We start from the raw sequence: 19449 nt of genomic DNA, 5'->3' as shown, positions 1-19449 counted from the left end.
CTTGAACGTGGCTGAGGTGCACCCATGACCAGCTCTGAAACCAGATTGCATAGCGGAGAAGGTATGGTGGGATTCAAAATGGTCGGTAATCTGTTTGTTGACTTGGATTTCGAAGACCTTAGAAAGGCAGGGTAGGATAGATATAGGTCTGTAGCAGTTTGGGTCGAGTGTCCCCCCCTTTGAAGAGGGGGATGACCGCAGCTGCTTTCCAATCTTTGGGAATCACAGACGACACGAAAGAGAGGTTGTACAGGCTAGTAATAGGGGTGGCGACAATTTCGGCAGATCATTTTAGAAAGAAAGGGTCCAGATTGTCTAGCCCGGCTGATTTGTAGGGGTCCAGATTTTGCAGCTCTTTCAGAAAATCAGCTGACTGGATTTGGGAGAAGGAGAAATGGGGAAGGCTTGGATGAGTTGCTGTGGGGGGTCCAGTGCTGTTGACCGGGGTAGGGGTAGCCAGGTGGAAAGCATGGCCAGCCGTAGAAAAATGCTCATTGAAATTCACAATTATAGTGGATTTATCGGCGGTGACAGTGTTTCCTATCTTCAGTGCAGTGGGCAGCTGGGAGGAGGTGTTCTTATTCTCCATGGACTTTACAGTGTCCCAGAACTTTTTTGAGTTTGTGTCGCAGGAAGCAAATTTCTGCTTGAAAAAGCTAGCCTTGGCTTTTCTAACTGCCTGTGTATATTGGTTTCTAGCTTCCCTGAAAAGTTGCATATGACGGGCTCTATTCGATGCTACTGCAGAACGCCATAGGATGTTTTTGTGTTGGTTAAGGGCAGTCAGGTCTGGAGAGAACCAAGGGCTATATCTGTTCCTGTTTCTAAATTTCTTGAATGGGGCATGCTTATTTCAGATGGCGAGGAAGGCATTTAAAAGAAAAACAGGCATCATCTACTGACGGAATGAGATCAAAATCCTTCCAGGATACCCCGGCCAGGTTGATTAGAAAGGCCTGTTCGCTGAAGTGTTTCAGGGAGCGTTTGACAGTGATGAGTGGAGGTCGTTTGACCGCTAACCGACACGGATGCAGGCAATGAGGCAGTGATTGAAAACAGCAGAGGTGTATTTAGAGGGCAAGTTGGTTAGGATGATATCTATGAGGGTGCTTGTGTTTATGGCTTTGGGGTGGTACCTGGTAGGTTCATTGATAATTTGTGTGAGATTGAGGGCATCAAGTTTAGATTGTAGGATGGCTGGGGTGTTAAGCATGTTCCAGTTTAGGTCACCTAGCAGCACGAGCTCTGAAGATAGATGGAGGGAAATCAGTTCATATATGGTGTCCAGAGCATAGCTGGGGGCAGAGGTTGGTCTATAGCAAGCGGCAACGGTGAGAGACTTGTTTTTAGAGAGGTGGATGTAGATGTTCAAATTGTTTGGGTACAGACCTGGATACTAGGGACAGAACTTTGCAGGTTATCTTTGCAGTAGATTGCAATATCGCCCCTTTGGCACGAAATGTTGTAGTTAGGGATGAAGATTTCAGAATTTTTGGTGGTCTTCCTGAGCCAGGATTCAGACACGGCTAGAACATCCGGGTTGGCAGAATTTGCTAAAGCATTGAATAAAACAAACTTAGGGAGGAGGCTTCTAATGTTAATATGCATGAAACCAAGGCTATTACGGTTACAGAAGTCATCAAAAGAGAGCGCCTGGGGAATAGGAGTGGAGCTAGGCACCGCAGGGCCTGGATTCACCTCTACATGACCAGAGGAAAAGAGGAGGAGTAGGATAAGGGTACGGCTAAAAGCTATGAGAATTGGTCGTCTAGAACATCTGGAACAGAGAGTAAAAGGAGGTTTCTGGGGGCGATAAAATAGCTTCAAGGTATAATGTACAGGCAAAGATATGGTAGGTTGTGAATACAGTGGAGATAAACTTAGGTATTGAGTGATGATGAGAGATATATCAGAAACATCATTGAAAACAAGGGGATGTCATTGCATGTATGGATGGTGGAACTGAAAGGTTGGATAAGGTACAGTGAGCAGGGCTAGAGGCTCTATAGTGAAATAAGCCAATAAACACTAACCAGAACAGCAATGGACAAGGCATATTGACATTAAGGAGAGGCATGCTTAGTCGAGTGATCATAAGGGTCCAGTGAGTAGTGATTCAGACAGCTAGCCGGGCCATCGGTAGCAAGCTAGCATAGGATGGAGTTCTGTTTTTAGCCACCTTGTGCGTTTCCATCGGTAGATAAGTGGGGTTCCGTGTGGTAGAGGGGATCAATTCAATTGGTAAAATAGATATAGTTATAGTGACACAAGAAAAATTGTCCAATAGACCTATTCAGATAGCAGACAATAAAACAGCTAACGATTAGCGGGCCGCAGATGGGCGTTCAGGTAACGTCGCGATGGAGTGGCCAGTTGGATAACTCCCTCGGGCAGATAACGTTGGTAGTCCAGTTGTGAAGGCCCGGTGGGGCTCCGTATCGGCAGTAAAACGGGTCCGGATAGGTGATTGTTGCCCAGGAGTGGCTAATGGAACACTTCAGCTGGCTAGCTCCGGAATAATTTATGTTTTCTCCGCGATCGACGTAAGCCAAATAGTCACACGGATAGCAGCTAGCTAGCTGCGAGATCCAGGCGTAAATGTCCAGAGCTTGCGGTTGAAATCCGGGGACATGGAGAGAAAAATAGGTACGGTATGTTCTGGTCTGAGTCGTGTTGTACAAAACTGCCGATAGCTTTAGCTGATGACCACAAACCGTGGTTAGCTGAATACTAACGTTAGCCAGTAAACTGGCTAGCTTCTGGCTAGAGAGGCTAGCTTCTATTGTGGATTTCAGATTTGAGGTAAATATATATATATTTTTTAAATTGGTGAGGCGGGTTGCAGGAGAGTATTTTGAAGTTTGAAAATAAAATATATAAAAGATATGCGAAGAAAGGTGTAAATATATATATACATGGGACACGAAAAGATGAGGACAAAGGACGTCTGACTGCTATGCCATCTTGGATAATAAATATGTATCTAATATATTGTCATAAATAATTATAATTTAAAAGCTAATAAGGCTGTTGGAACTGTTCATAGAGGTTTCTAGGAAGAACCCTCCCAAAGATAAAAGGGTTCTCGGGTAGAATCCTTCATAGACAGTTTTAGAAAGAACCTTTAGATGATCAAATTGCTCTTGTTAGAACCCTTCAAAGAGTTCTAGGCAGATCCATTCATAGAGGGTTCTAGGTAGAACTATATTCAGGGGGTTCTTTGAAGAAACCTACATAAAGGGTTCTATATTGAACCCTCTACAAATGGTTCTATCCATCACCGAAAAAGGAGTCCCCTATGGCAGGGGTGTCAAACTCTGTATGGTTCTACTTAGCACCTTTTTTCCAAGAGTGTAGGTGGTAATTATTACGGTCATCACTGTGCTTACCAATGAGATACTGATGTGGTCGATTATAACAAGCCTTATTATACAGCTAAATGGCTGTCATTTCTCTGTGCCCTATTGAGTGAGGATGTTCACTGGTTATTTCTCCATGGTTGGTGATGGGAGACTGGGGAGAGGGTCAGATGGAGAAAGAGGTGGTCAGACAGGGAGATGCTGCTGGATGCGCAGCCTGCTGGGCATTGTGCCCTCCTCTCCCCTGTCGCCAGCCCCTTGGCACGTCAGTTGGCAACATGCTGTGACTCCGTCCCGGCAACAGTGTCACAGCGTTGGTCCTCAGCCACGGCGGTCTGAGCCAATCAGAGCACTTACGATGCCAGATTACACAAGAGCCAGCCAATTGGGAGGCTGGGTGAACTCAGTCTCTTCCCTCCCAGATGTGAATTCCTTCAAACCCTCCAGACACACACATACACACTCTCACAGATATTCTTGCTGACATATGCAGACATTTTGAGAATAACTGTCTCTTCCTCTGTATTCGTGGGGACCTTCCCTGAATGCAGCCAGCTAATATTTTCAGTTGTTTTCCGAACTGTGAGCATCTGCATACAGACCAGTGACCACTGCCACACATGATTGGCCTTTCACATGGGAAATGTACCAGCCCACAGTCAGATGCACCCCAGTCTTGTGGCGTCCTCTAGTGGACAACAATGGTGTTACAGTGATGAAACAAAGTACATGACAGCAAACAGGGGAAATAAGATATTGTATTTAATTAACATAAGCTGTCTCCAATCTGGTTGTTCATGTGTGTGTGTGTGTGTGTGTGTGTGTGTGTGTGTGTGTGTGTGTGTGTGTGTGTGTGTTGGGGGGGGCTCACCTAAGCCAGGGGAGGCTGATCTACAAATAGTATTCTCTGCCAAATAATAGGCTCGGTGTGATTAAGATTCACAGAGATATGCCTCCCCTGGCTAAGGTGAATCCCCCCACCAAATACACACCGCACAACAAGACTGTGATTGAGTGATTGATTGATTGGAGAAAGCTTGTATCAATTAAATAACTTTTCCTAGGGTTTTCTACCAGCAGCAAACCCAGTGTATCATGCTGGAAATTCAAGTAAAAAGTGCCAGAAAAACCAAAAAGCCAAAAAGCATGGTCCTACTTATGTGGTCTTTTAATGTTGTTCTCTATATGTATCTATATCAAATCACATATGAAACATGATTTTAATTCTTACTAATGGTATATACTTTTTAAGATAATTTAAAAATGATAAACTACAAATAACACACAAGAGGGAGGAGGACAAAGTAGGTTGTTTGAAATAATGTTTTATTATCAGCAGATAATTCAGCAATAACTGGTGTCTAAATACTTCATCATAGAGAGTAATGGTCGGCCTTATTTAATAGAGGTTAAACATCCTTTTTTATCTCTGCTCAAAAAATTCTATAACGCATTAACAAGAGATGAGAGCAAGTAAGAGCACCTCCACATTGTCTGTCTTTGTGAGGAATAAAAACAATAACACTTCCCTGTCATCAAACCTGCAACAGGAAACCGTAAGAAATTCAAACTATGCAATTTTCTAAAGAAACGTGTTGTGATTTGATAAGAAAAGGTTGAAATAAATGGTTTCATTTCCAGTTGAACTCCTAGGGATCCATCATATGGAAGTGTCCTGAAGTCATCATTTTGTCTGGAAAAATGAAAAGAAAAATCTAAGTATAAGTTGTTGTGAAAACCTTGTAACGCTTGTTTTATATTCAAAATGTTACTGTGGCTTAATCAGCAATAAAATGTGAGTAAGTGTGATAATGAGGTTGCAGTGACATACAAAATACAAAAAAACTAAAACATATAGCCTCGGGGTAGACCCATTAGATTGATATTGAACATGAAGATAATCTGAATACCCTCTGTGTGGGATGACATTTGATGTCTGAAACTCAACAGGTGCTTCAATGGGGAATTAAAGCAGTAAAGACACACTGGGACATAATGCATTCTTATATTTAGTGTTTTACGCTAATCGCACAAACATATGTTTGCACTTCAAAGCTAAGCAGTGAAAACTTGTGAGGTGGTTATATTCTCCCTCTCACCTTGACCAGAGTGACTATGAAGCTGTAGAGGAGGGAGATGAGGAAGAGGACCAGAAAGATGCAGGCCATGTTCCAGTTCTCCTCTGCAGTGTCCGCCAGAATGGGATCAGACCTGTTCTCGTCAAAGAACACACCCTCCACCTCAAGGATCTCTACTCAAAAGGGAAAAAGGAGGTTTTCATTGAGAAAGTGTTGCAGAAACAGGCTAGCCTGGAATCCAAACTGTAATGCTCTACTATAATGATGAAAGAGGCTAGAAAGAGACTAGCACAAGGAAAATGTTATTGTATCAGAATTGAGTGAACAGACAGACACCTGTTTTGGATATTTTCTTTGCCAGAGTCTGGCTGGTGTGGGTCACCCTGCAGGTGTAAACAGCCCCCGGTGTCCAATCCTGGTGTGCCAGGCTCAAGTGGCTCCTAATGCCAAACTTTCCCCCTGGTGCCCTGTAGGGGGTGCTAGTGTTGTTGTTCCACAGCTCTGTCACGTTGTCCAGCAGCCAGGTGATGTTGATGTCTGAAGGGCTGAAGCCAAGCACCAGGCAGACGAGCTCACTGGGATCCTGGAGCAGGGTTGCTGTTGGTGCAGAGGGGGTCACTGAGCCTGGAGAGAGAGAGATAGTGAGAGTCATGGAAGGAGAGACTGGAGTGGATGAGACTGGGCAGAGAGGGGGCTGTATGACTGATAGTCTGGAAGAGAAACTGGGTGGATAGAGGGGGGGCTGCATGACTGATAGTCTGGTAGGGGAGAGAGGGGGCTGCATGACATAGTCTGAGAGAGAAACACATAGAGCATGGATGCTGGATCAGGACAGGAACTGGGGTAATGGAATTTGATCATGGGAAAACTAGGTTGGAGTCATTCAAACTTGTTTTTCAACCACTCGACAAATTTCTTGTTAACAAACTATAGTTTTGGCAAGACAAAACTATCTGCCTGGAAAGTTTTCAGCTATACTTTGGTGGCTGTTTGTTTACCACCACAAACGGATGCTGGCACTAAGACCGCACTCAGTCAGCTGTATAAGGAAATAAGCAAACAAGAAACCGCTCACCCAGAGGCAGTGCTCCTAGTGGCCGGAGACTTTAATGCAGGGAAACTTAAATCAGTTCTACCTAATTTCTATCAACATGTCAAATGTGCAACCAGAGGGAAAACAATCCTAGATAATCTGTACTCCACACACAGAGACGTGTACAAAGCTCTCCCTTGCCCTACATTTGGTAAATCTGACCACAACTCTATCCTCCTGATTCCTGCTTACAAGCAGAAATTATAGCACGAAGCACCAGTGACTCGGTCTATAAAAAGATGGTCAGATGAAGCAGATGATAAACTACATGATGGTTTTGCTATCACAGACTGGAACATGTTCCCGGGATTGTTCTGATGGCATTGAGGAATACACCACATCAGTCACTGGCTTTATCAATAAGTGCATCGAGGACGTTGTCCCCACAGTGACTGTACGTACGTACCCCAACCAGAAGCCATGGATACAGGCAACATTTGCACTGAGCTAAAGGCACTGCAGAGGTTAGTACATATGGCCCAGTACATCACTGGGGCTAAGCTGCCTGCCATCCAGGACCTCTACACCAGGCAGTGTCAGAGGAAGGCCCTAAAAATTGTCAAAGACCCCAGCCACCCCAGTCATAGACTGTTCTCTCTACTACCGCATGGCAAGCGGTACCGGAGTGCCAAGTCTAGGACAAAAAGGCTTCTCAACAGTTGGTACCCCCAAGCCAGTAGACTCCTGAAAAGGCAATCAAATGGTTACTCAGACTATTTGCATTGTGTCCCTCCCCAACCCCTCTTTTACGCTTCTGCTACTCGCTGTTCATCATTTATGCATAGTCACTTTAACTATACATTCATGTACATACTACCTCAATTGGCCCAACCATCAGTGCCCCTGCACATCCGCAAACTGGGCTATCTGCATTGTGTCCCACCACCCACCACCCACCAACCCATCTGTTACGCTACTGATACTCTCTGTTTATCATATATGCATAGTCACTTTTACCATATCTACACGTACATACTACCGCAATCAGTCTGACTAACCAGTGTCTGTATGTAGCCTCGCTACTGTTATAGCCTCGCTACTGTACATAACCTCACTACTGCTATTTTTCACTGTCTTTTTACTGTTGTTTTTCTTTCTTTACTTACCTATTGTTCACTGAATACCTGTTTTGCACTGTTTGTTAGAGCCATTTAAGTAAGCATTTCACTGTAAGGCATTTCACTACATCTGTTGTATTTGACGCACGTGACAAAAAAACTCTGATATGATTTGCCGTGTTGTCATGTGTTGCTGCCTTGCTATGTTGTTGTCTTAGGTCTCTCTTTATGTAGTGTTGTGTTACCTCTCTGTCATGATGTGTGTTTTGTCCTATGTTTATATTTTATTTATTTATTCATTTTAATCCCAGACCCCATCCCCACAGGAGGCCTTTTGCCTTTTTGGTAGGCTGTCGTTGTAAATAAGAATTTGTTCTTCACTGACTTGCCTAGTTAAATAAAGGTTCAATAAAATGTAAAACAAATTAAAATATATGATCACAAAGTTCCATGCTAACCTTTAACATTACTCGTCTTCTCTGTGGAGTTGAAGCAGCGATGTTCAGCTCTGCATGTTATTGTGTTCAGGGTTTTCCATTGGCTTGAGGGAAGAGTCAGGTTACTGCTGATGCTCTGAGTTGTGCTGCTGGCCTGGTTCACTGGGGTCCTACTGGTTGGGTCTTTTCCATCCAGAAGCCAGGACACTTTGGCGTCATATGCAGAGTGGACCACACATGTAGCTGTTACCTCAGTCTGTGCCATCACTGTCCTGAATCTGGGGGTCTCCAGGTGGAGGTATGGAGTAGACGAGGGAAAAGCTGAGAGCAAAACAGATGAGTGTGGAGATAAAATCGTAAAATAGTGTTTTATACTCCAAGGTAATTAGGTTTTGATTTATGACTTTTGAAGCAAAACTTTAAACAGGTAAGGCGCTTCTGTAAGTTTACAAACTACCTGTGCATAAACTGGTGCTCTTCCTGACAGTTTTCTGAAGATCTTTGTCATCTACCTCACAGATGAAGTCCTTTCCCTCATTCCACTCCTGCTGTGTTACTGTGATATGACTGGTTAGTGCCACATGTCCGTCTTCCCCCATCCTTATCTCATTGTCCGTTGCAGACCTCTGTTCAGACCCAGAGAGCCACTTGATCTTAGGGTTGAAGCCCCACCCAGAACACATGAGTTTCTGGGTCCCTGAGCCAGACAGCTCCTCACTGGGGACTAGAAGGAGTTCCATGGACAGTTCACCTGGAAAGAACACCATTTCATTTTTCCATTTTAGCCCTGGAGTGCTGAATGAATATCATGCAACAAACAATGGAAACATAATTTCATGTAGGTAGGCCTTTCTACATTTTCAAGCATTTGAGAAGGTATAATTGGGTCAGATGAGAGAAGTTCACTCACCAAAAATCTTGACGTTGGAGCTAGACACCAAGCTGTTGGAGAAACCTTGGTTAACTTTACAGGTGAAAGTGTTGTCTGTCTTCCAGTGTGATTTGGGGATAGAGAACTGTCTGGTGAGTGAATGGGGGCCTTTGGAGGCAGGCAGATCCACATACTGTTTCTCAGGGAAATCAACCCCATTTGCCTGAAAGGTGACGTATAGGTCACTGGAGGAGAGTTGTGTGATGGCACACTCCAGCACAGCACTGTTTCCCTTCAGTAACTCTGGGAGAGACCTCCTGATCAGCACTGTGGCAGTGCTGCTCACTGCAGGTCCTGGAGAACACACACACACAGAGGAGAGGGGTGAACAGGAGAAAGGAACACTGATCTGGCTTTAGTGTCAATAATGTCTACTTTTTATGGGGGAGGACAGAAGAATACTGAATGTTTTGCTGTACTTCTCTCTGTATATATCTCATTCAAAGACACAATCATGGACACTCTTACTGACAGCTGTGGCTGCTTTGTGTGATGTATTGTTGTCTCTACCTTCTTGCCCTTTGTGCTGTTGTCTGTACCCAATAATGTTTGTACCATGTTTTGTACTGCTACCATGTTGTGTTGCCACCATGTTGTTGTTATGTTGTGTTGCTACCAATGGCGCCAGAAGAAATGGCAGCAGTTTTACAGGCACCCAACCAATTGTGCTATTATGTGGGGATTTTTCATGTTATTTGTAACTTACTTTGTACATAATGTTTCTGTAACCGTATCTTACTGCAAAAAATAGCTTCTGGATATCAGGACAGCGATCACTCACATCGGATTAGACAAATAATTTTTCTTCAACAAGCAGAACACACAGGACATTGTCAGAACACCCAACAAGGCCAACATCCCAGTTATTTTCAAGTGGAAGAGACGCAGGTACAGAGGACACAGAGCGGGGTGCTTCGTAAGGATCCGCAGAAAGCGAGTGGGATGCTGCCGTTACAGTCAATATTACTCGCCACCGTGCAATCATTGGACAATAAATTAGATGAGGTACGATCACGGATATCATACCAACGGGACATCATAAACTGTAATATCTTATGTTTCACGGAATCGTGGCTGAATGATGACATGGATATTCAGCTAGCGGGAAATACGGTGCACCAGAAAAATAGAACCTGATCTCAGGTGTGTCCCAGAATAAATACACCACTTACCCATTTATGGAGGAGACTCTCTCTATGCAGACACAGACAGATTTGGTTGTGGCTATTTGGTTTATATGAATTGGCACCTTTCAATACCCCTCATTATCACATGTATGCACGTGACAACTCACTTACACTACTGACTAAACAAACCATTGTTAATTGTATTTGCTTTACTTCAGTTAATACATATATTTTGCTAATTCTTTATCTCCACATTGTCTCCTTTTTGTTACGGGCTTAGAACCAGTTCGTGACAGGAGGAGGTCAGAGACCTGGCCGGGTGGTGCCAGAATAACAAGCTATCCCTCAACTTAACCAAGACTAAGGAGATGATTTTGGACAACAGGAAAATGAGGACCGAGCACACGTCCATTCTCATCAATGGGGCTCTAGTGGAGCAGGTTGAGAGCATCAAGTTCCTTGGAGTCCACTTCACCAACAAACTTGAATGGTCCAAACATACGAAGACAGTCGTGAAGAGGGCACAAAAAAGCGTATTCCCCCTCAGGAAACTAAAAAGATTTGGCATGGGTCCTCAGATCCTCAAAAGGTTCTACAGCTGCAACATCGAGAGCATCTGACTGGTTGCATCACTGCCTGGTACGGAATTTGCTCGGCCTCTGATCGCAAGGCACTGGAGAGGTTAGTACGTATGGCCCAGTACATCACTGGGGCTAAGCTGCCTGCCATCCAGGACCTCTACACCAGGCAGTGTCAGAGGAAGGCCCTAAAAATTGTCAAAGACCCCAGCCACCCCAGTCATAGACTGTTCTCTCTATTAACGCATGGCAAGCGGTACCGGAGTGCCAAGTCTAGGACAAAAAGGCTTCTCAACAGTTGGTACCCCCAAGCCAGTAGACTCCTGAAAAGGCAATCAAATGGCTACTCAGACTATTTGCATTGTGTCCCTCCCCAATCCCTCTTTTACGCTTCTGCTACTCGCTGTTCATCATTTATGCATAGTCACTTTAACTATACATTCATGTACATACTACCTCAATTGGCCCAACCATCAGTGCCCCTGCACATCCGCAAACTGGGCTATCTGCATTGTGTCCCACCACCCACCACCCACCAACCCATCTGTTACGCTACTGATACTCTCTGTTTATCATATATGCATAGTCACTTTTACCATATCTACACGTACATACTACCTCAATCAGTCTGACTAACCAGTGTCTGTATGTAGCCTCGCTACTGTTATAGCCTCGCTACTGTACATAACCTCACTACTGCTATTTTTCACTGTCTTTTTACTGTTGTTTTTCTTTCTTTACTTACCTATTGTTCACTGAATACCTGTTTTGCACTGTTTGTTAGAGCCATTTAAGTAAGCATTTCACTGTAAGGCATTTCACTACATCTGTTGTATTTGACACACGTGACAAAAAAACTCTGATATGATTTGTCGTGTTGTCATGTGTTGCTGCCTTGCTATGTTGTTGTCTTAGGTCTCTCTTTATGTAGTGTTGTGTTACCTCTCTTGTCATGATGTGTGTTTTGTCCTATGTTTATATTTTATTTATTTATTCATTTTAATCCCAGACCCCATCCCCACAGGAGGCCTTTTGCCTTTTTGGTAGGCTGTCGTTGTAAATAAGAATTTGTTCTTCACTGACTTGCCTAGTTAAATAAAGGTTCAATAAAATGTAAAACAAATTAAAATATATGATCACAAAGTTCCATGCTAACCTTTAACATTACTCGTCTTCTCTGTGGAGTTGAAGCAGCGATGTTCAGCTCTGCATGTTATTGTGTTCAGGGTTTTCCATTGGCTTGAGGGAAGAGTCAGGTTACTGCTGATGCTCTGAGTTGTGCTGCTGGCCTGGTTCACTGGGGTCCTACTGGATGGGTCTTTTCCATCCAGAAGCCAGGACACTTTGGCGTCATATGCAGAGTGGACCACACATGTAGCTGTTACCTCAGTCTGTGCCATCACTGTCCTGAATCTGGGGGTCTCCAGGTGGAGGTATGGAGTAGACGAGGGAAAAGCTGAGAGCAAAACAGATGAGTGTGGAGATAAAATCGTAAAATAGTGTTTTATACTCCAAGGTAATTAGGTTTTGATTTATGACTTTTGAAGCAAAACTTTAAACAGGTAAGGCGCTTCTGTAAGTTTACAAACTACCTGTGCATAAACTGGTGCTCTTCCTGACAGTTTTCTGAAGATCTTTGTCATCTACCTCACAGATGAAGTCCTTTCCCTCATTCCACTCCTGCTGTGTTACTGTGATATGACTGGTTAGTGCCACATGTCCGTCTTCCCCCATCCTTATCTCATTGTCCGTTGCAGACCTCTGTTCAGACCCAGAGAGCCACTTGATCTTAGGGTTGAAGCCCCACCCAGAACACATGAGTTTCTGGGTCCCTGAGCCAGACAGCTCCTCACTGGGGACTAGAAGGAGTTCCATGGACAGTTCACCTGGAAAGAACACCATTTCATTTTTCCATTTTAGCCCTGGAGTGCTGAATGAATATCATGCAACAAACAATGGAAACATAATTTCATGTAGGTAGGCCTTTCTACATTTTCAAGCATTTGAGAAGGTATAATTGGGTCAGATGAGAGAAGTTCACTCACCAAAAATCTTGACGTTGGAGCTAGACACCAAGCTGTTGGAGAAACCTTGGTTAACTTTACAGGTGAAAGTGTTGTCTGTCTTCCAGTGTGATTTGGGGATAGAGAACTGTCTGGTGAGTGAATGGGGGCCTTTGGAGGCAGGCAGATCCACATACTGTTTCTCAGGGAAATCAACCCCATTTGCCTGAAAGGTGACGTATAGGTCACTGGAGGAGAGTTGTGTGATGGCACACTCCAGCACAGCACTGTTTCCCTTCAGTAACTCTGGGAGAGACCTCCTGATCAGCACTGTGGCAGTGCTGCTCACTGCAGGTCCTGGAGAACACACACACACAGAGGAGAGGGGTGAACAGGAGAAAGGAACACTGATCTGGCTTCAGTGTCAATAATGTCTACTTTTTATGGGGGAGGACAGAAGAATACTGAATGTTTTTCTGTACTTCTCTCTGTATATATCTCATTCAAAGACACAATCATGGACACTCTTACTGACAGCTGTGGCTGCTTTGTGTGATGTATTGTTGTCTCTACCTTCTTGCCCTTTGTGCTGTTGTCTGTACCCAATAATGTTTGTACCATGTTTTGTACTGCTACCATGTTGTGTTGCCACCATGTTGTTGTTATGTTGTGTTGCTACCAATGGCGCCAGAAGAAATGGCAGCAGTTTTACAGGCACCCAACCAATTGTGCTATTATGTGGGGATTTTTCATGTTATTTGTAACTTACTTTGTACATAATGTTTCTGTAACCGTATCTTACTGCAAAAAATAGCTTCTGGATATCAGGACAGCGATCACTCACATCGGATTAGACAAATAATTTTTCTTCAACAAGCAGAACACACAGGACATTGTCAGAACACCCAACAAGGCCAACATCCCAGTTATTTTCAAGTGGAAGAGACGCAGGTACAGAGGACACAGAGCGGGGTGCTTCGTAAGGATCCGCAGAAAGCGAGTGGGATGCTGCCGTTACAGTCAATATTACTCGCCACCGTGCAATCATTGGACAATAAATTAGATGAGGTACGATCACGAATATCATGCCAACGGGACATCATAAACTGTAATATCTTATGTTTCACGGAATCGTGGCTGAATGATGACATGGATATTCAGCTAGCGGGAAATACGGTGCACCAGAAAAATAGAACCTGATCTCAGGTGTGTCCCAGAATAAATACACCACTTACCCATTTATGGAGGAGACTCTCTCTATGCAGACACAGACAGATTTGGTTGTGGCTATTTGGTTTATATGAATTGGCACCTTTCAATACCCCTCATTATCACATGTATGCACGTGACAACTCACTTACCCTACTGACTAAACAAACCATTGTTAATTGTATTTGCTTTACTTCAGTTAATACATATATTTTGCTAATTCTTTATCTCCAGATTGTCTCCCTTTTTGTTACGGGCTTAGAACCAGTTCGTGACAGGAGGAGGTCAGAGACCTGGCCGGGTGGTGCCAGAATAACAAGCTATCCCTCAACTTAACCAAGACTAAGGAGATGATTTTGGACAACAGGAAAATGAGGACCGAGCACACGTCCATTCTCATCAATGGGGCTCTAGTGGAGCAGGCTGAGAGCATCAAGTTCCTTGGAGTCCACTTCACCAACAAACTTGAATGGTCCAAACATACGAAGATAGTCGTGAAGAGGGCACAAAAAAGCGTATTCCCCCTCAGGAAACTAAAAAAGATTTGGCATGGGTCCTCAGATCCTCAAAGGTTCTACAGCTGCAACATCGAGAGCATCTGACTGGTTGCATCACTGCCTGGTACGGAATTTGCTCGGCCTCTGATCGCAAGGCACTGGAGAGGTTAGTACATATGGCCCAGTACATCACTGGGGCTAAGCTGCCTGCCATCCAGGACCTCTACACCAGGCAGTGTCAGAGGAAGGCCCTAAAAATTGTCAAAGACCCCAGCCACCCCAGTCATAGACTGTTCTCTCTATTAACGCATGGCAAGCGGTACCGGAGTGCCAAGTCTAGGACAAAAAGGCTTCTCAACAGTTGGTACCCCCAAGCCAATAAACTCCTGAACAGGTAATCAAATGGCTACTCAGACTATTTGCATTGTGTCCCTCCCCAACCCCTCTTTTACGCTTCTGCTACTCGCTGTTCATCATTTATGCATAGTCACTTTAACTATACATTCATGTACATACTACCTCAATTGGCCCAACCATCAGTGCCCCTGCACATCCGCAAACTGGGCTATCTGCATTGTGTCCCACCACCCACCACCCACCAACCCATCTGTTACTCTACTGCTACTCTCTGTTTATCATATATGCATAGTGACTTTAACCATATCTACACGTACATACTACCGCAATCAGTCTGACTAACCAGTGTCTGTATGTAGCCTCGCTACTGTTATAGCCTCGCTACTGTACATAACCTCACTACTGCTATTTTTCACTGTCTTTTTACTGTTGTTTTTCTTTCTTTACTTACCTATTGTTCACTGAATACCTGTTTTGCACTGTTTGTTAGAGCCATTTAAGTAAGCATTTCACTGTAAGGCATTTCACTACACCTGCTGTATTTAACGCACGTGACAAAAAAACTCTGATTTGATTTGATTTGCTGTGTTGTCATGTGTTGCTGCCTTGCTATGTTGTTGTCTTAGGTCTCTCTTTATGTAGTGTTGTGTTACCTCTCTTGTCATGATGTGTGTTTTGTCCTATGTTTATATTTTATTTATTTATTCATTTTAATCCCAGACCCCATCCCCACAGGAGGCCTTTTGCCTTTTTGGTAGGCTGTCGTTGTAAATAAGAATTTGTTCTTCACTGACTTGCCTCGTTAAATAAAGGTTCAATAAAAAATAAAAAATGCAAATATATGATCACAAAAGGCCATGCTAACCTTTAACATTACTGGTCTTCTCTGTGGAGTTGAAGCAGCGATGTTCAGCTCTGCATGTTATTGTGTTCAGGGTTTTCCATTGGCTTGAGGGAAGAGTCAGGTTACTGCTGATGCTCTGAGTTGTGCTGCTGGCCTGGTTCACTGGGGTCCTACTGGTTGGGTCTTTTCCATCCAGAAGCCAGGACACTTTGGCGTCATATGCAGAGTGGACCACACATGTAGCTGTTACCTCAGTCTGTGCCATCACTGTCCTGAATCTGGGGGTCTCCAGGTGGATGGATGGAGTAGACGAGGGAAAAGCTGAAAGGAAAACAGATGGAGAATTCACAAGACTTTTAGATTTGGATTGTTACTATGTTTTCAATTGTACACTTTTCTATACCCATCCTCTGGCCCAATACACAGTTCTGTCACTGAAACCCACCTGAGCAAATACTGGTGGTCCTGGAGACTGGTGTTCCTGTAGGTGGTCCTTGTGCTGCATTGTGGATGGCCTTGCATGTGACCTCTGACCCTTGAGTCCATTGGCTCCGGTCCAGCTCCAGCTGGCTGTTCAGGCTGAATGTGTTCTCCTCACCTTCTACACTCTGCAGCTTCCGCTGGACTGGAGATGTGGTCACAGTCTTGTCATCCAGCAGCCACTCCACACTCAGCTTGTCAGGGTAGAACCCACTCAGGATGCAGAGGATTCCCACCTTCGATCCTACCTCCAGTTCCTCCCAGAGAGGATACAGTGTGATATTTGGAGGAATGACCCGCTGCACTAATACAAAGTGGAAGGAGGAGGAAAATTCAGGGCCACTTTTTGACATTGACAATTTTTTCAGATTTGGTGATTAACAAGTTGTAAACCAAAGTCAGATTGTAAACTTTTAATCAAATTCTTCATACCTTTTTTTATGCAGTTTAAAGTAACCCAGTCTATGAAAACCAGGCCTGGGCTGAGTGTAATGACTTTTAACATACGCCTAGATGGCGCTATTGACGTATTAGGTAGCTGGCTGGCTGGGCACTGAGAACTGGTAATGGTTGTGGTCAGATGTGGAGTTGGAGGGTTGTGAAACACAGGTGTTAGAGCAGGACAGGCCTCAGCGAACAGGGAATGCAGCAGGCGGAAGCGTGGGGTAACACCCTGGTCGCAAAAAAGCATCCCAAAAAACAGAAGTGAAACATGTTGAGCAACCGTGTGTATGAGAAGCCAGGTGTGTGTCTCCTTCTGCTTAAGGAAATGAGTTGCCATTTGCATGTTTCTGAGCTCTCTGCATGAAGAGTTCTCTTCTATATTTCTGTTATGTAACTTCTTACCACTCGGTGTTACACTTTCGTTGTTTTGACAACCCATCAAGCTATTTCTGAATGGTTTGCATACCAAGTTTAGCAAGGCCCACTGATTCCAGATGTGTTCATGCAGAACCCAGTACGCAAACAGCATCCAGCAAAAATAAGATGTAGATTACTTATTGTAGATTCATCCACACATCACAACAGCCACGCAGTTCTAAAATAACTTTTAAAACACTTATACCAATGTAACTGTAATTAATAAATGTGTTTCTTTAATGTTTATAATATATTATAATGCATCATTCTAGCTGCATTTTCTTTCTAATGAATGGAGAAATGCTAAGGGAAGAACAATACACTGTTGTTCACTTCAGTTACACTTTTATTATCTTAATTGTTTTAAAAGGCACAATGAAATATTTACAAATCTAACCTCTACAGTTGAACTATTCAAACAAAATCAACAATAAAGACAAGCATATATTGTAAGTATGAAAAGTAATATCTTCTTCAAGTACTTCAAACTCATTTTCTTCATTTCACCTGAAATAAGAAGCAAACATTTGTTCACTTAAATTACTTACAATAATTGTAACATCTATTTAGATGCAATTATTATTTTAATTAGCTAACATTTAAAAAAAATGACTTGTGTAACTGTACTTATATATAATATAACTATTAGGTCTATATAATAATATAGTTATAAAGTATGTTATATATATAATATATTTAGGTTATTACTGTATTCCCTCTCACTAGTATGCCTCTTGCAGAGAATTGCAACACACAAAATAGTCCTATGTGTACATTCATGTCTTGCTAGAATCTGTTCATGTTGCTACTGAAAGTTCTACCACGCATACATGGATTGTTTGTTTGAATGTGGATCCATACAGACTATGGAACTTTCAAAACCAAAATGTCTTCCTTTCCCACTACTCTTCCCACACTACGGTCAAGGCTAGAAGGGATACAGCTTTTGTCAAGTTAACTTTATTTTTGCATTTTAGCTCACCCTAACCTCTTTCCTAACCTTATCCTAATTCTCCTAACCTGCTACGTTAATTCTCCTAAAATGCTGTGGCAGGTAGCCTAGTGGTTAGAGCATTGGGTCAGTAACCGAAAGGTTGCTGATTTGAGTCCCTGAGCTGACAAGGTAAAAATCTGTTGTTCTGCCCCTGAGCAAGGAAGGCAGCTAACCCACATTTCCCTCAGCTCTGCAAATGTGGATGTTGATTATGGCAGCTCCCTGCACCTCTATGATTCAGAGGGGTTGGGTTAAATGTGCAAGACAACTGACTAGGTATCCCCCTTTCCCCTAAACTGCTACAAAAAAGTCAAATCTGACAAAAGCTTATCCCATTTAGTAAAAACTCCAGATTCCCAACAAGGCATTACCTTGATGGCAGTTGCTCCAACACCATACAGCAGAGTTATGAGGAAGAGTATGATGAAGGTGAAGGCTGTTTTTCCCATGCTGTCCCTGTCGGTTTCCATGGTGTTGCTGCATGGACAGTCAGTCAACACGAGACAATCTGCATGTGGATATGAGAACAGTGTCAGTAGGCAGTCAAAACGGTTACTCATCACTCTGGTGCCCAGTCTGAAACCCAATCACAAACCCCAACTTCTGGACACTTATTGATGGCTCCTAAGAAATCTGAAAGTATTTGTTATAGATCTTAGTTCCGCCATCGCTCCAGCCATATTGTTAACAAGGGGGAGTTTTGCATGTAGCCTACCCTTACTGTTCATTGCAGATCTAAAGGGGCTATCAATAAGTGTCAAACGGTTGGAATGGGTATACTTTCAACTGTTTTATGGGAAACCATGCATAGTACAGCTGTCTCCGGTATCAGTCATAGATAATACTGTCTCCAGTATCAGTCATAGATAATACTGTCTCCGGTATCAATCATAGATAATACTGTCTCCGGTATTGGTCATAGATAATACTGTCTCCGGTATCAATCACAGATAATACTGTCTCAGGTATCAATCATAGATAATACTGTCTCCGGTATCAGTCATAGATAATACTGTCTCCGGTATCAGTCATAGATAATACTGTCTCCGTTAACAGTCATAGATAATACTGTCTCCGGTATCAGTCATAGATAATACTGTCTCCGGTATCAATCATAGATAATACTGTCTCAGGTATCAATCATAGATAATACTGTCTCCGGTATCAGTCATAGATAATACTGTCTCCGGTATCAATCATATATAATACTGTCTCCGGTATCAGTCATAGATAATACTGTCTCCGGTATCAGTCATAGATAATACTGTCTCCGGTATCAGTCATAGATAATACTGTCTCCGGTATCAGTCATAGATAATACTGTCTCCGGTATCAGTCATAGATAATACTGTCTCCGGTATCAGTCATAGATAATACTGTCTCCGGTATCAGTCATAGATAATACTGTCTCCATTATCAGTCATAGATAATACTGTCTCCGGTATCAGTCATAGATAGTACTGTGATATTCGGTGAGAAAAGAAATCTAAAACATACTTTGTCTATTGGACTTGAGCATGTTTTTTCTGCCTCACCCCCTATG

At 43.2% G+C, this 19449-nt stretch overlaps 1 protein-coding gene and 1 pseudogene across 1 annotated transcript; one reads left to right on the top strand and one right to left on the bottom strand.

Moving 5' to 3' along the window:
• Positions 1 to 19449, top strand: part of LOC135554533 (Ig mu chain C region membrane-bound form-like) — a 526132-nt pseudogene that overhangs the window by 457858 nt on the left and 48825 nt on the right.
• On the bottom strand, positions 4668 to 16404 carry LOC135554829 (uncharacterized). The gene is made up of 11 exons (XM_064987278.1): positions 16017 to 16404; positions 15593 to 15892; positions 12707 to 13021; positions 12254 to 12547; positions 11818 to 12117; positions 8936 to 9250; positions 8483 to 8776; positions 8047 to 8346; positions 5774 to 6061; positions 5459 to 5610; positions 4668 to 5052 (listed from the first exon to the last, which is right to left on the bottom strand). The coding sequence occupies exons 1-11, from the start codon at positions 16402 to 16404 to the stop codon at positions 5044 to 5046; spliced, it is 2955 nt and encodes a 984-aa protein (XP_064843350.1). The 3' UTR covers positions 4668 to 5043.

Source organism: Oncorhynchus masou, chromosome 14, assembly GCF_036934945.1.
Source record: "Oncorhynchus masou masou isolate Uvic2021 chromosome 14, UVic_Omas_1.1, whole genome shotgun sequence".
Taxonomy (NCBI): Eukaryota; Metazoa; Chordata; class Actinopteri; order Salmoniformes; family Salmonidae; genus Oncorhynchus; species Oncorhynchus masou.
Note: the sequence above shows the minus strand (reverse complement) of the source record. Positions and strands in the feature narration are given on the sequence as shown.